This window comes from Diabrotica virgifera, chromosome 2, assembly GCF_917563875.1.
Source record: "Diabrotica virgifera virgifera chromosome 2, PGI_DIABVI_V3a".
Classification (NCBI taxonomy): domain Eukaryota; kingdom Metazoa; phylum Arthropoda; class Insecta; order Coleoptera; family Chrysomelidae; genus Diabrotica; species Diabrotica virgifera.
Window position 1 is genome coordinate 207,082,769 of NC_065444.1, and position 18,027 is coordinate 207,100,795.

Sequence of the window (18,027 nt, forward strand, 5' to 3'; positions counted from 1 at the left end):
TTTTTTAATTTATATTTCTAAAAAATTTCTAGTAACTTTTAGAATCGACTGCTACTACATGTCTCTTCAATGTTGGACATTGAAGAAACAACACATAAGAAAAATAGAAGCGTTCGAAATGTGGTGTTACAGAAGAATATTGAAAATTCAGTGGGTTCAAAGGATTACCAATGTTGAAGTGCTACCGACGTTTAAATAAGGAGTTAGAAACTATGAACAGTATAAAAACTACAAAACTGGAATATTTGGGTCGCATTACCAGAGGAGAAAAATATGAGTTGCTGAGAATTAATATGCAAGGAAGGATCCAACGAAGAAGTAGAATAGGAAGAAGACGCGTCTCCTGGATGAGGAACCTCAGAGAATGGTTTAACTGTAGTTCATTACAACTGTTCAGAGCAGCAACAAAGTGACCATAGCGATTATGATATCCAACCTCCGATAGGAGGGGGAACTTTAAGAAGAAGAAGCTACTACATATCCGTTTATAACGGCCTACTCCGTTTTCCGACTATATACCAATCGCCACTTCGTCCGGTTGTTGTATAGGTTCTCTTCTACGTTTCTTTCTCTCATCTCTTTCTCTATTCCTTCGCTCCAACTTTTTCTCGGTCTACCTAGTTTTCTCTTTCCTTCTCGTTGCCATTTTAGTATTTCTTTTGGTATTCGTTGTTTGTCCATTCTTTGTATATGTCCGAGCCAGATAAGATGTTTTTTGTCGATAAGTCATCAGTGATCAGGCGCGGATTTAGAAATTCATAATAGGGGGGGTCAGACGTACCGCAAATATTTTATTGTCCAGATTTAGCCATACGACTCACTTACTCTAAGGATAAAATTCAGTCATCTCAGTTACCCACGGTATCAAAATAATTGAGCTCTGGTTGACAGAAAAAAATAATAAATAATAAAAAAATACTTATAGACTAAATACAATAGGGGGGTCCATGGACCCGTTGACCTCCCTCTGTATCCGCGCCTATAGTTATTGTTCGATTGATTCTCATTATTTCTCTAATGTGATCGTTGGTAATCCTTTGTCTTCTAGATCTTCCTGCTGTTCTTCTCAAAAAAAAAACATTTCCGTTACTCTTATCATTGCCAGTGTTCTTTCTTACAGTGGCCGTACCTCACAGTTGTATAGAGTGATACTTGTCACTATAGTCTCTTATCTCTTTTTGTTTTCTTTGCTCATGGATTTGTCCCCAAAATTGTTGCTTGACATTGTGATGGTTTTGCTATCTGTCGTATTCCTTTCCGTTATGGCTTTGTCTATACTAATGTTCTTTCGTGCGAAATATTGATTTACGCCTATGGTGGTCATGGCGTCTGATATGAGATCTTTGTCTTCTTCTCCAATGCACAAGTGTACGTTTTTCTTTTTATTCACTTCTAGACCCCTTATAATCATACTCTTCCAAGTAATTTTCTTATTTGTGTACTTATCTTGATATTTGTTATGAGTTGATTGTATAGTACCTACATACTTTGACGGCTTTTATTTATGTTAACATTCTTTACATTGATTGGCCCAGCTTCTTCAATGGAACTCTCTTGTATTAACTATTATGTATGGGAAATTTCACCAGTGTCACAGAGAGACAGTCATATAAGTAAATTAAAAATTGATGCTAAACAACATTCAAAGAAGGAGAAATAAGTATATATACTTAGCAGGAAAGGTTTTACAAATTTGTAGAGGTATTAAAGAAGGATAGTTTTCATTCTGGAAACCGTCTGCGTCTGGTAGAAACTGGTCGTACTGGCACCAACTGGCTTACTGTCAATCTTTTATTTATTCATAATAGTCTTTCCACGATTCTTGGACCGATGCCCGGTTCTACAGATCTATAGTGGATGTTCAATGGCCATGCAAAATATAGTCTAGAGCTCATGTCTTTATGAAACAGCCTTGACAGGGTATATTACCACAATTTTTTAGTTGGAGTCATGTTGTTTTCGACTACAGGTATTTTCCTTTTGATATTTTCACCGAGATATTTTGTAGACAGAAGAGGATACAAATGGATGATAAAAGACAACCTGTTGTCCAAAAAAATAATGGTTCGATAAATCGAAAGAAAACCTTAAAGGGAAAGAGATTCAAAATTAGACAGCAAAACTTGAAAGTGTCAAGCCAAAGGCATAAAAGAACAAGCGTATATGCTTAAAAACCGGAAATAGATCATGTAAATGCTCAAATATGAATATACATGCATATGCAAACTACATGGCCGTATAACTACCTGTTTATACCATAAAAATGTGGGAGAGAGTAGATAATTGATAGACAGATGCGTGAAGAAACCGAAATATTCAATAATCAATTTGGCTTTATGCAAGTCAGATGCAATTTATTTTCATTATAAGGCAGTTGACGGAAAAATCCAGGAATAAAGAAACAAACGCTCATATGGTACTCATTGCTCTTGAGAAAGCATATGATAGAGTTCCTCTAGAGTTTCTGCGGTGGGCACTCAATAAGAAAGGAGTCCTTGGTGAATACGTAAAGATTGTGAGAGTCATGAGGCTTGTATAAGGGAGTAATAACTAATGTTTGGTCAGGTGTGGTAGAAACTGATAAAGTTTATGCAAAAGTAGGATTACAATAAGGCTTGGTGCTTAATCCTCATTTATTCTCATTAGTTTTGGATTATATAACAGATAAACTACAGGGTAACATTTCCTGGTGCTTAGTGTATAAGCTGATGATGTAGTGTTAGTAGGAAATGGTGAAAGCGACTGGACTAGAAAAGAATGGAACAGTGGAGAAAAGCTGTTGAGGAAATAGGTTTCAAACTTAGAAGGACAAAAATAGAGCATTTGAAATGTCCATTTAAAGTTGACATTCTCTATATCTATATCTTTTGATGGTGAAATAATTTTGAAAAATAATAGGTAGTTTTAGGTACCTACATAGGATCGGAATTACAGAGTAATGGTGAAATAGATGGAGATGCATGCAGTAGAATTAGGATTGTATGTTGTATGGATGAAGCCGAAGAAAGCGAGTGGTGTGTGGTGTGAGAAAAAATTCCAATGAGGCTGAAGGGAGAATCCTATAAAACAGCCATAAGACCAGCTATGATGATGAAACTGAATGTTGGGCAATTAAAATGGAAGAGGAACAGAGAATACATGTGGCGTAAATGAGAATGCTTAGATGGATCAGTCGTGTGAGAAAAAAAGAATAATATTAAGAATGCGTAGGATAAATCTAGGGGTAGCACCAACTGATGTCAAAATAAAAGAACATAGGTTATGATGGTTTGGTCACGCTCAACGTCGAGACGTTATTTACTAAGTAAGAATTGCTGATTTGCGAGTTATTGGAAGGAGTAAGAGTGGAACACCAAAGAAGACCTGGGGAAACGCTTAGACAGGACATGTCGGTAAAGGGGATGGATATTGATACGATCCAAGATAGAAACTTATGTAGAAATCTAATTAGTCGACACTGCATGGGCATAAAAGCAAAAAGAATAATGATGATAAATTTCATTGATTTTTAATCATCAACTACATATCAAATTGGGTGTATGTTTTTTTTCTCAAAATATGCATACTTACCTGTTTTAAATAGGTACATTTGATTGTAACATTTTTGGTAAATTTTATAACATTATGAAACTTCGAGTAAAATTAAGTAGAAAATAGCGACGGAAAATTACTAATGAAGTAAAGTAGTAAAATCCAAGAAAATCATTAGACACTTCAATATTAGGTATCTAATCTGGGTTCCTATCTTGACTTTTCCAGATTTAATATTACTCATGATAATAATTTAAATTGGAAAATTGAAAAGCTATATTTGTGGTTTTTGTATCACATATAAACATATTGGTAAAATATTTTTTAATGCGGAAAATCATTAATATTACTCATATTGAATTTATTAATTTTACGTCCTATCTTACCTATTATTCTTCCTACTATATCCTGTTTCTGTAGTCGAAGAATACAGAGACCCAAAGAAGTTTCGAGTTCACAAAGGTGAATTTGAATTTGGAAAAATTTTAGTTCTTCCGCAGAATTCGTCATCTAGCTCAATGAGCCACGTACTATACTCAAAGCGTTTTTAAAAGTAATTCCCAAGATTTATAACAAAACAAATGTGAAGAGAAAACGGCGACATTTAGTTTGGTTTAAAAACAGTTTAGGAACACGGGAGGCACTATTTGCATAATATTATTGATGCAAAAATGCTATGAGTAGAGAAGGGATGTTTTTATTCGCTTTGGTATTTATTGGTATTGGTATTGATGGATAAGCTATGAGGATGATTCAACAGCTGTACTGGAATCAAAAGGCAGAATCAAGTATCTCCAACAGTCTACATACTCAACAAGTAGAAACAAGTGAGGGTGTGAGACAGGGTTGCATCCTCTCTCCTCTGCTGTTAGATGCATTTATGTAGAAAAGATCTTCCAACTTGCACAGCAGAATAAAAGATGGATTAAAATAAATTTAATTCTGCGATATGTGAATTTGCGATATGTCGATGATACAGCTACTATAGCAGACAACATCAACATCGGAGAATTAACACAGAAAAAAGAGGTAAAATAAATTCACTGTTTAAATAAGATACAGTGCGTTGGAATAAGTGTTACCCCCCCCCCCCATTAATGACATATTTATTTCTAGTAAAGCACACATAAGCTAAACGCTCGGACAGGGCGATTTTTTAAATAATCAAAGTATATTATAACATCAATGTTTCGAACTTTACGCGATCCCTCTTCAGGTGACAGGCGAAACTTTGACTTTTTTAAATGGAAAAGTAGATCATGTGATAGATCATTTAAAAGCGTTTGAAATACTGATTACAAAACTGTATAATACTTTAATCCTTTTTAAGAGCGTAGGCGCACAATTTCGATCGAATTGTTTTTAGACGCATTTCTAATTTCTTCCAGTTTTGTCGATCTTGAGCTTTCTGCAACCAATTCCCAGCAATCCTTTTGACGTCGTCTGTCCATCGTGTAGGTGGTCTACCTCTACTTCTTCTGTCTTCTCTTGGTCTCCACACTGTAATTTTTTAGGTCCACCTCCCGTCCTTCATTCTGGCTACATGGCCCGCCCAATTCCACTTCAGCCATGCTACTCGCTCTATGACATCTTTGACGCCTGTCCTTCTTCTGGTTTCTTCGTTTCTGACCCTGTCTGTGAGAGTCAGTCCAAGTAGTGACCGTTCCATTCTTCTTTGGGCCACTCTAAGTTTCGTTGCTGTGGCCTGGGTTAACACATTTTTTGGGCCACATGTTTTTCTAATACTAAGAAAACTAATAAATATTTTTGAAAAAATTAAACGCAGAATAAAAGATTACATTATTACCGCGGGCTGAAAGTCCCGTAGAATAAACAAAAATTTATTTTTAATGATATATTTGAAATTAAAAATCCGACTAAATTTTCTTTTTTTTTTTCACCCCTGTGAATTATTACAATAATCATTATAGAAGTTCTCAGGGACTTTTGACCCTTGATAATACTGTAATATTTCATTCTGCGTTTAAATTTTTCAAAATACTTATTAGTTGTCTCAGGATTCGAAAAAAATGAATACATTTCAAAATAATTTGACCGAAATTTTGCGCATACTGTTTCAAAAAGGATTAAAGTATTATACATTTTTGTAATGAGTCTTTCAAAAGCTTTTAAATGTCACATGATGTACTTTCCCATTTAAAAAAATCAAAGTTATCACTGTGTGCTAAAAATAAATAAGTTAGTAAAGGGGGGTAACACTTATTCCAGCGCACTGTATCATCATCATCATCATCCAGCCTCAAAAGTCCACTGCTGAACATAGGCCTCCTCCCCTCGTTTCCAACTCCATCTATCCTGCGCCGCCCTCATCCAGTTTTTATTTACCTTTCTTAAGTCGTCAGTCCATCTTGTAGGCGGTCGACCGACGCTTCTCTTGTCTTCTCTTGGCCTCCATTCCAATAACCTCTTCGTCCATCGCCCATCTGTAATTCTGGCTACGTTTCCTGCCCATCTCCACTTCAACCTGGCTATCCTTTCGATGACGTCAGTCACCTTTGTTCTTCTCCTGATTTCTTCGTTTCTGATTTTGTCTCGCAGAGTTATTCCTAACATTGACGGCTCCATTCTTCTCTGGGTGACTCTTAGTTTGGTAGCCGAGGCTTTAGTTAAGGTAAGTGTTTCTGATCCGTACGTCAAGACTGGGAGGACGCACTGATCGAATACCTTTCTCTTTAGACATGTGGGTAACTCACTTTTAAAAGTTTCTCTCAGTTTTCCAAATGCTGCCCACCCAAGACCGATTCTTCTCTTCAGCTCATGAGTCTGGTTACTGTATATTCCGTATATTCGTATATATACTGTATATTCCTGTATATACTGTATATTCCGTTTACTGTATATTCCGTATAGAGCGCACTGTATATTCCGTACTATTGCAATAAAATATTAAAACGAATAAACGAAAACTTGTTGAGTAGTGCTGAATGACACAACAGACCAATAAAATGTTATTCACAAAGATAGTGTAAAATATATCGCCGCTTATCTGGTCCGCTAGTAATAAAGTTATCGGCATTTAATTGCAAAGCGGTCTTCTTAGGTGGAAAATACTTTAGAAAATAATATTAACACAGTGGAAGAATAAAATATTCTCAATATCAACATCACAAAAACGAAATAAATGTTAATAATCAGCAGACAATCCCATATGCAAGCACAGATGAAAATAAACAACCAACTTAGAGATAGAGTTGTGAAATTAAAATATCTTAGTTACTTTAAACAGTAAATTGGGCTGCAATGAAAAGGTAAAGATACGAGTAGCAATAGCAAGAAATATTTTGACCAAATTAAATAACTGCCTTTGTTAGCGAAACTCTGAGTCTCCTTATTCGCGCCCTAAAATGGTATAGGAGTATAGGTACATGGCCAATAATAATGTACGGTAGAGAGACCTGGTCACTTAATGTAAGATGGTTAAACCGTATATTGACGCGTACGAAATGTGGTGTCTCAGAAGATCGCTTAAATTTCCATGAGTCTTAAAATTCTATATTACAAATGAAGAGGTCTTAAGAAGAACTAGAGGAAAGTAACCAAATATGGAATAGTGCCCTAATATGGAATTCCTTGATTTTTCCGAAAATATAAGTGCGAAGCGCACTACAAGACCATCCTCTATTTTAGTCGCTCTCTTTATTATCGTATTCACACCTCTGTGTCAGATGCGCGAACGATACGTGTCTGACAGGCGCGTTTTGTTTTATCATCTCGCAGAAAATTTCAAAGGTAAATAGGTATATTCAACGAGTATTATTGGTTATTTTGCATGAATACAGACTTGTTATGCTATTGCGTATATCAATAGTACCTTTATTTTGATATTTTATGACCTTCTGTAATTAAAACATTAGGTACGACTTGAAAAAATGTTGATACTAGTTTGAACTAATGTACAAATCCAAATATGGACAGTCGTTGGTGCCTAATTATGGAATAGTGGATTAAGTGTTAGTGGGCTCATTATGATTGTGCTGGTCCAGAGTTTCATACATGGATCTATGATGTCTGCAAGTTAATTAAGCTACTTCTTTCATTTTTCATAATTTTCTTATTTAAATTTATTTGATCTCAGATGTTTATGTCTATTTTTGTTATTGATATGTTGGTTTATGCCTATATTCCATATATGGGTACCTATTCCATATTTGGTCACTCATTTGGGATTTTGTTTTTTTGTTCGTTTTTTTTTTTGTTAATGAAGATATTTAATAGAAGGCTTTTAATTACTATATAAAAATGTATGACTGATGTGTCATAACACTAAATTGTTTTCATTTCTATAAAGGTATTATTTTATATTCCCAAAACAAAATGGTATTCCATAATTGGCGACTTTCCTCTAATACCGAAAGACAACTTTTAAACATACTTAGTTAAATCGGCAAAAGATCTAATATCTAGGTCATTAAGAGGCGACAAATATAACCTTTAAACAATCATTTAATGGACAAAACTAGGTTGCTAGATTTGTTAGAAGGTCGGAGAGGACCAGGTCGCAAACAACACTCATGGTTCAGATGAGACATAAGAAACTCGTGCGAAGAAGAAAATGCAAAAATAATAGCAAGCCAAGGTCAACGATAAAACTTCTTAATTGAAGAAGGAAAGTAAAGGGCTGGCCTAATTATAAAGCAGAGCCCGATTTTAAATTACAAAATTATTTCATGTAGGTATAGGTATTCTTGACTTTACCGAAATATAAATTAAAAATACAGTATTTGCTGTTGGTATAAACATACAATGAATTATTCGTTTGTTATAAAAAAAGGTTGCTTAAAAAAAGCAAAAAATATCTATGTTAATAATTAAAGAACTAATTATGTGCCTATTTATACCCAATAAATTTTCATTATAGGTATTGACACTTCTAAATTATATTCAAATAAACAAAGTTTTTCTAAATGTTTATTTTTGGTTCTCATCAATTATGTACCTACATTATGTAGTGTTTCAAATCAGTGACAAGTTTCAACTTCACATACTGTTTCTCTATACTGTAGGTATTGCTTAATATGTGAATAAAACAGCATTTGATTGTACTTAATTACATTTTTTAGATTTGGTTTGATATTTCGATTTCCAATCCTAAATCGATTTCAAGAATTCTAAAGCAAAACTATGAATGGTAAATTATAAACATTCACAGCATAAGATCATTCACAATTTTTGATAAAGATTTCCGAATTGGAAATCGAAACGTCAAAACAAGTATAGATAAATTTTATTCTCATTACAAGCAGTTGTGGTTTACTCCAGTGGAGGCTTGTTAGAGGAGGCAAGGGAGGCTTAGCTCCCCATAAATTTTTTACCCACGCTACACTGTTTTGTTTATCTCGAATCGCGAAAAACAACAAGCACTCTCACTATTATACAACGTGTAAATTCCATATTATCACTAAACATCCATACGCACGGAGCATTAGCATTAGAACGCATGATTGCGTCTCAGTTTTTTTATTAGTATCGTTCGCGGTACCTGTTCCGTACTTGTCCAGGATTACTTCGCATGCGCACTTTAAAAAAGAGCGTTCTTTTTATTAAAGTGCGCATGCGATTTTTAAAGTGCGCATGCGAAGTAATCCTGGACAAGTACGGAACAGGTACCGCGAACGATACTATTATTATTGTAGGCAGGACCCTGGGTTATCCCGAGATGCATGAACGGAGCCGAGAAGCCGGCCAGCCTCCGTTGCTAATGCTCCGCGCAGCGCAGCAGGCGTTTAAGGAGACCCGGTCTCCTAACAGTGGCATCTATACGGTGCCATCACACGCTGCCCGGAGATTTACCAACGGAGGCTAACTAGCTTCTCGGCTCCGTTGCCCTTGCGTGCATCTCGGGACAACGAATTTTAGGGTCCTGACTAAAAATAATGTATATCTAGTCTTTTGAGTCCCTTTTACTTTTCAGTGTCGGGACACTGACAGACTAAAAATAATGAAAAAACTAAAAGTGCGAATTTTGTTATGAAATTTGGTATTTGAGGTTAGAATAATATTTGGAAAAACTTGTTCAAATAACTTTTTCGGATATTTGTAACGCAAAGCAAAATATCGGTAATTTATCATGTTTTTGGATTCGCAGTAGGCCGCGTTTATAATTTAAAAAATTCAGTTAAGTATCTTAAAAAATGTGAACCTGCAACCTGTAGGTATGGACAGCAAAACTTCAAATCTGTATTTATTTTTATATGCTTATCTACTTACAAAGATGGAATGGTTAACAAATAAACGACACAAACTTTGGTATTAAACTTTTACAATTAGACTAATTATTTTTAAAATGATATGATATTATGAAATTACGAATTTTGATATTATGAAATGTAAATACAAAATGGTCAAAAAATTGGACCTTATATTACATTTTTGGCGCATTTTTTTTGCTAGTGCAGTCTAGATATTTTAGAGTTAGGTATAGCCTCCCCTATTGTAAAAATCACGAGCCGCCACTGGTTTACTCCCAATTAAAAAGTTTCAGGACCTTTACATCAACTATTAAATTGATAATGTATTGTTAACTTAAAATCAATGATAGACTGAAAGCAGTAACCCAGTTACCTCAGTGGCGGATCTATAAATTTGCCTTGGGAGGGGAAATTTGTTTTTGAGGGAACTTGCAACTTCCAATGAAACACCAGTCGAAAGACATTAAAATGATAAACTCAAATTACATAAAAGACATACATAATAAATTATATGCATTAAGTTCCCTTTATTAAGTTTTCCTACTTAGAATATTTCTTGGGTTGAATTTGTCTGTTTGTTGTTTCAGTTTCATGTCAGCTAATAGATATATTTTTATGTTTCAGCCACTTTTTTCTTTAATTTTGGACCTTGTAAGGGGGAAATTTACCCATTATCCCTCCTTGTAGGTCCGCCACTGAGTTACCCATTTTAACATGTTGCTAAGAGACAGGCAAAAGAAACAGAACTAAATATAAAAAACATAATAATTATGAACTGCAGATAAAGTATTACAGATATTTATAATTACATAAAAAGATGATCCAATGGGAGACAAAAGTTTTTTAAAACCAAATACTTAAGGAATCAAGAGCATTAGGATTGTTGAAAACAACAGACAAAATAAAATAAAAAAAGAGCAGAAATAGCAACAGAACAAAATATCAATTTCAAAGTATGTACCTACTTATGTTGTGACTCTTGAAAGTTCCGTATACAGGGGGAAAAGGAATCCCGAAAGGAAACCAAAGATATAAAACTTAAATCATTAACAGGTAGGTACCTAGGTAAGTATTCCTAAAACACTTATCGAAGAAAAATATTTTTTTGTAATGACAAAAATTGCACCAACAAAAAAAGTTAAAGAAGTTTTAAGTATAAAATACAGTATCTTGTGAAATAATATAAATATTATAGAAAAACAAGAACTGGAACTACCTCAGAAATAAAAAGAAAACAATAAACCAAAAAACTAGTAGGGACAGAACCATTAAAACAAACAAAATGAAGAGTTACGATTGATTTAAGGTTTTCTTTAAGATTTCAACAGTGTCGGGAAACCTCAAAAATATCGGGGACAAAAAATAAAATATAAGAAACAAAAAGAGTTTAAAACAAATATTTAAATTATGGAGCAAAGACAAGATTATAAATAAATTGAAGAAAAAACTATAAATATGTGGTCTTTTTCTTTTTCACAAACTTGATTATAAGTTGGCGTATTTTAAAATTAATTTGATTATAATTCAATTAAGATTGGAAATTTAATCCTAATTTTAATCTATAGAAAACTCACCTATATTATTTTTTGCAGACGTCTGGCTGCTAACTCCTAATATCTGGTCGATGCTGTACACTGCCCTCGGCCTAATCTCTTCAGCCAAAATATTAGATTGTGACATTTTGAAACCACACTACTACAAAACAAAAACAGTCCTCACAAATTAAATCTGGTTGCTAATGCTACCCTTACACATTCAACTTCAAGTTCCTACTGACAGTGTCGACTACTTGCTAACGTTGTTTTGAGGGGACTGGAGACACTGCCTTTCGTCGTGTCGACCAATCAAAGAACCAATCCGAGTCTTAGGGGCTTGCGCGCACACTCAAAAGTTGTATAACCACGCCAGTTCGGGATATATACACAATTATGTGATAGCTTTTATTGTGTTAGGAGATAATGAAATAGATTAGATATATGTATATTAGGTTTATTAATATTTGATTAAATGAGATATAATCAGGTGTTTTATTATTAGATTAAAATAAGCAGAATAATAATACATAATAATATTATGTTTGTTAGTTTAAGTGTTTAATTATACCGCATAAGTAGGCTATCTATCTATTATTGGAGTATAGAAATTGCTATTTTATTGTAAAGGAATATTACACCCCTATTATGTAAGTAGGATTACATAACTATCAAAATAGGTAGATACTCTCCGTAACAATGAAACTTTTGCTACGACCGTTTAATAACATGCTCATTATTCGCTATTTTTTAATAGATAATAGCACCCATTACTTTACCCGTGGATAATAGTTCATTACTCACGGGCTGAAGTTACTCATGGGTAATTACTCACGGGCTGTAGTTAGATTCATAAGTGGCGCATGCCAGTTTTAGTAAGTAGGGGAGACTGTTGTACCTAGAGCCACTTTTTTTAAATTTTCGTCTAGAAAAAAACTGGATATTTTTTTCAGGGATTTTACGTATTTGGTAAATTCTATACACATTTGTCCAATATAGGAAGAGATTAGATAAAAAAATACAAAAAAATAAAGTGCATATTTAAACAACAATGACAGGCTTACATGGCGGCCCAAGGTGCACGAGGTCATGTACCTTGAGACAAGCCTCCTGTACCTTGGGCCGCCAGTAAAAAAAGAGAACAAAACTGAAAGTTGTAACGGTTTGAGTTGGCCCCATATTTTCCATTTCACGATCGGTTACATATAGGAGCCCAAAAAATCTTGATCTGAAAATTTTTCGCTATCTAAGGGATATATTCCAGAAGCTCTAAAGCCGCTAATAATATTGCTGGGGGTGAAAGCTCCAGGATAAGCTTTCCCAATGACTTCGGCCACTGAGTAGATATCAAAGGTTTTTCCATCATTACTAAACAACCAAGAATCACCTCCTTGGCTATAAAAGGTTTTGAGGGGCGCATATACTGTCAAATCAAGTGGTTGAAGTTTGTTCGAAGTGTAAGGAGGAAAGGTAATCATTAAATTTCCCGCATTGGATGCTTTTTCTACTGCTTCGATAGACAGGTGAGATTCGTGATTATCTAAAAATAATACCACTCGTTCGTCCTTTGAACACTTGACATGCTGGATGAAGTGGTCCAGAAATTTCAGAAACAGTTGATCATTTGACCACCCTGAGGCCGTTGCAACTCCGACGGTTCCTGGAGGAGCCCCAAAAATTATTCTATCTTTCAAAAACACCCTAGGAAAAATCAACATAGGTGGGATGTAGTTTCCTGTAGCACTTATCGCTGCTACTCTCGGCCGATATAGCACTACCAAGTTGTTTAATTCCTTTGAAAGCAACTATTTTTGACTGCGATTGAACAGTGCTTACACCGGTCTTATCTAAGTTCCAAATTCTGTTAGGAGGAATTACTATAAATCGACTGTGGACGGTTTTGATGTTGTCAAAATTTTTTTTGACATTGACCCTGTTGAAACTGGTTGACCTACTGAGACTTGTTGCTTCGGGTTTTCGAATTGACAATACGTCCTTATGCCTTTTCAAAAAGCCTCTCATCCACTCTTCACCGGCAATTTTTTTGTGTGCCAAGAATCTGGAAATTTCTTATTATTGGCGACAGCATATTTGTAAGCTAGCTGTCTTACGCCTTTCTTAGATAAACCGTACTGCATTAAAGCAATCTTTTTTATATGTTCAACTAAGCAAGTTTCCTCTATGTCAGTAAACACTTGGCGTGCAGCATAATTTACAGAATAGTGATATTCTCCTCCTTCTGGTTCTTGAAATTTTCTGGCCTCTCTAGCAAGTGTAGCACGGCTAATCTTAATAACTTTGGAAGCCTATCTACAGCTAATACGTTTTGTTGGATCCTCAGGGAATATAGACTCCAAAGCCCCCTTTTACAATTCAGGATTAATCGCTTCTCGCTTTTTTCCAGTCTTGCTACGTGGCATAATGAGAGGTTATATCCTGCAAGTAAAAAAAAAACAAAATAAATACCTAGCTATAATTTAAATTTTAAAAAACATTAATGTCCGACTGGTGTATTATTTAATAAATAATGACATGATTTGACGTGAGTTAAAAACGCAAGTTTCACCAAACTATTTAATTATCTATACGAAAACCAAAGTCTCGTGTACCTTCGGCCATGGGTCGTGTACCTTGGGCCATGGCCCAAGGTACAGGATGTGTTTCTGGCCCAAGGTACAAGAGGGTACACTTTTTTAGAAAAACAAATCTCTAACTTAGAGGTTATGTTTAAAACAAACAACAAAAATAAATAAATACTTACCAGTAAACTGTTGATATAACTATACACTCAAATTATTAAAAACACTATCTTGTATTACAATACTGGCACTCAAATTTTTCAAAAATATTTACTTTTAAGTCTCAAAACTAACTTTTGTTGCGCAAAACCTCAGTTTGCCGCGGATTTACACCAGACTAAAATTTTGACGTAGCGGCAACCATAAGCAAATGATTTAGTTTGTTCTGGTGTTAGTACTTGGAGACACTGGTTTTAAATTTGAAGTGGCCCAAGGTACAACGGCCTAAAGGTACAACAGTCTCCCCTACATACTTATCTATTAATCGTGGGTATATAAAGTATTTAATACAATAATTATTGTAATTTATACCAATAATTAATTTCGAAAAAATTTTAAAGAAATTTTAACTGTAACAATGTCAGTATATTTTTTAAGTTTGGGTACTTATAAGTAAGTACCCAAGTATCTTGTTTAGATATTATCTAGAAAATTTAATAATTTTGACGTTTATCATTTATTTTAGTGACAGTGACATAACATTAGCACATTTTGTTTGTGTTAATTGGAATTTATAACTAATAAGTATTGTGTTTAGTTTTTAAGTTATATTGTGTTAAATATGTATAACCTATTATTGTAAGTTGTATTATTATGTAATATATTAGTTAAATGTAAATTAAATAACTTATTATTATATTATATTAACTTTTATGAAATACGTCCACCGATTATATAGCCATTTCCTATTTATTAGATTCATTGACACTACATAGGTATATAGGTACTTAGGTATAAATTTATGCTTATAATTTTTCGGAAACGAATAGAACTTGAATTAACTATTTCTTGTTGTATTTTTACAATAAGAATTTGCTAATAGTAGGCACCCAATTATTCAGCCACGTACTAAGGGAAAACAGCATTTAGGTGTTTTTGTAAATTATTATAATTTAGATCTCGAGTAGTTGATAATTATATTTTTTACTAATTAAAATAAAAAAAGGACGTAGAAAAAGTATAGTATTCTACTCGCATGTAATGGTTATTACCCACTCTGATGAATTACGACACTCGCCTACTGCTCTTGTCGCAAACTTCATCATCGTGAGAAATAGCTATCATTACATGCTCGTTGAATAATATACTATAGCACGATTATTAAATATTTTAATTAGATACTCTATACAAGATGTTCCGTATTATTTTCTAATTTTCTAATCTACATTACATTGATATCCTATAAAATCATTAATAGCCTCTTAGATTTTAATTTCTATCTTCTCAGTCTCAGTCTTCTTCTCCTTCTTCCTCTTCTTCTTCTTCTTCTTCTTCTTCTTCTTCTTCTTCTTCTTCTTAGCCTTCTATCGGGTAATCTCGAGTAGTAAGTATATTTTTTTACTAAAATAAAAAAAAAGTTGTAGAAAAAGTATAGTATTCTACTCGCATGCAATGGCTATTGCTCACTCATCATCGTGAGTGATTTACCTATCTACTGAATTCGCTCAGTGGAGATTCATTTTGACACATTCGGAATAGTGTTTGTGTGTGTGGTATGTGTGTGTTCACAAAGAGGGGATGGCATTAGATAAACTTTTTGGCGCATATAATTCGGAATAGGAAACATACAACACAAAAATTTGTACCTCACACTATTAACTGCTCAAATCAATTTAATATTTCATTAAAAAAAAAGAAGAAATATTGGAAATAGTGGGAGTGTATAAACTCATAAAATTTTGTGGAATTTATTTCTAAAAATATTTTTATTTTGTACAATACATAATTTCCTCATTTGGTATCAATACATTAGAATGGTGTAAATAAATAATTACACCATTAACCAATTAAAACAAAGACAAAAAACATAGGTAGACAAAAGGGACGAATAATAACAAACCTTTACCGGAATCAAAGAACACAAATTGTAATAGACAACGAACCCAGTCCAGAAATTGAAATCAGGAGAGGAGTTAGGCAGGGATGTATTATGTATCCATTAATGCATATAGTGAAGCCATTTTTGAAGAAGCATTACTATCTCAAAATGAAGGAATAATTTAACGGATGATCTATTAACAACATGAGATATGCAGATGACACCGTGATTATGAACAAAACAGTTTCTGTGAAGAATAGGTATGGACTAAAAATGAATATAAAAAAGCAAATAGGTACATGATAATAACTAAGAAAACAAGAAATAAGAAATGCGTTTGTAAAAATGAAAACAATTCTCTGCGACAAAGACCTTAGATTAGAACTGAGAGTAAGAGCTTTGAGATGCTGTACTGCAATGTGGACTTGAAAGCTGGATATTGAAGCAAGACCACATAAATAAGCTATTTGAAATGTGGTGTTACAGAAGGATGCTTAGCAATGGCGGCTGGTCAGAGGAGGCAAGGGAGGCTTAGCCTCCCCATAATTTTTTTACACATGCCACACTGTTTTGTTTACTTTTCTATTTTGCTTCGCGTTAGAGATATCGGAAGAAGTTATTTGAACAAGTTATTCCAAATAATATTCTAACCCCACACACCAAATTTCATCACAAAATTCGCACTTTTAGTTTTTTCATTATTTGTAGGAATAGCTCACTTGCTAATGCTCCGCGCAGCCCAGCAGGGTTTAAGGATGGTTTAAGGAGACCCGGTCTCCTTAGAGCTGCATTATTGCTTAACGCACACGCTGCCCGGAGATTGGGCAAAGGCGGCTAATCGGCCAGCAGCCTCCTCTGCGATTTTAGGATCCTGACTACAAATAATGAAAAAACTAAAAGTGCGACTTTTGCGATGAAATTTGGTATGTGGGAATAGAATAATATTTGAAACAACTTGTTCAAATAACTTTTTCCGATGCCTGTAATACAAAGCAAAATATCGGTATTTTACTGTGTTTTTGGATTCGCAGTAGGCCGCTTTTAGAATTAAAAAAATTCAGTTCAGTATCTTAAAAAATGGACTGCAAAACTTAAAATCTGTATTTATTTTGATATGCATATCTACGTACAGAGATAGAATTGTTAACAAATAAATGACATAAACTTTGGTAATACATTTTTACAATTAGACTATTTTTAAAATAAAAAAAATTAAAAACCTTATTTTGTAAAAGGGATATGTATTTAAAATCCCTAAAAAGGGCTGTATCACAAAACGTTTTCGTAGTCAATATTCCATCATCAGTGCTATCACAGGTGACAACTCTAAACTCTGCCATGTAAGGTCTACCTTCAATTTTCCAACCAATATGGTTGATGTCATGTGATGCCAGGGGTTAATCTGGAAATATTTTAAACATATTTCTAAATCAGATAATATAATGTAACCCCAACTGTTTAAAATCAATTTAAGGGTTTTTACCCGTACATTTTGGTGGCTTAAAGCATGTAAACCTGTGATAGCAGTGATGATGGAATATTGACTCCGAAAACGTTTTGTGATACAGCCCTTTTTAGGAATTTTAAATACATATACCTTTTACAAAATAAGGTTTTTATTTTTTGTGATTTATGGTACAGGAATTTTTCCTTGTGATATTTTTATTTTTAAAATGATATGACATTATGAAATTGTAAATTATGATGATATTATAAAATGTAAATAAAAAATGGTCAAAACAATATTTTACAGTTAGGTATAGCCTCCCCTATTGTAAAAATTACGAGCCGCCACTGATGCTTAGAATAACATGGACACAGAAGAAAACGAACACAAGTATTGCGAGAAATAGGCAAAGAATACGAAATAATAAACAAAATAAAAATAAGGAAGGTACAATATCTGGAACGCGTAATGAGGTGACAGCGATATGAAATGCTAAGACTGATAATACAGGGAAAGAAGATAAGAGGCAGAAGGAGTATAGGAAGAAGGAGAGGGTCATGATGAATAAAGAATTTAAGGAACTAGTTTAAATGCAGTTCAATAGAACTCTTCAGAGCAGCGGTAGATATATCAAAGATAGTGGTGATGATATCCAACCTCCGATTAGGAGACGGCACTTGAAGAAGAAGAA

At 33.9% G+C, this 18,027-nt stretch overlaps 1 protein-coding gene across 1 annotated transcript in view; it reads right to left on the reverse strand.

Moving 5' to 3' along the window:
* Window positions 1–11,537, reverse strand: part of LOC126879775 (aristaless-related homeobox protein-like) — a 97,662-nt gene extending 86,125 nt beyond the window's left edge. Inside the window, exon 1 of the mRNA XM_050643025.1 lies at window positions 11,315–11,537. Coding sequence (XP_050498982.1) covers window positions 11,315–11,420 — 106 coding nt within the window. The 5' untranslated portion in view covers window positions 11,421–11,537. The remainder of the gene's footprint in view (window positions 1–11,314) is intronic.
* Between the last annotated feature and the right edge of the window lie 6,490 nt (window positions 11,538–18,027).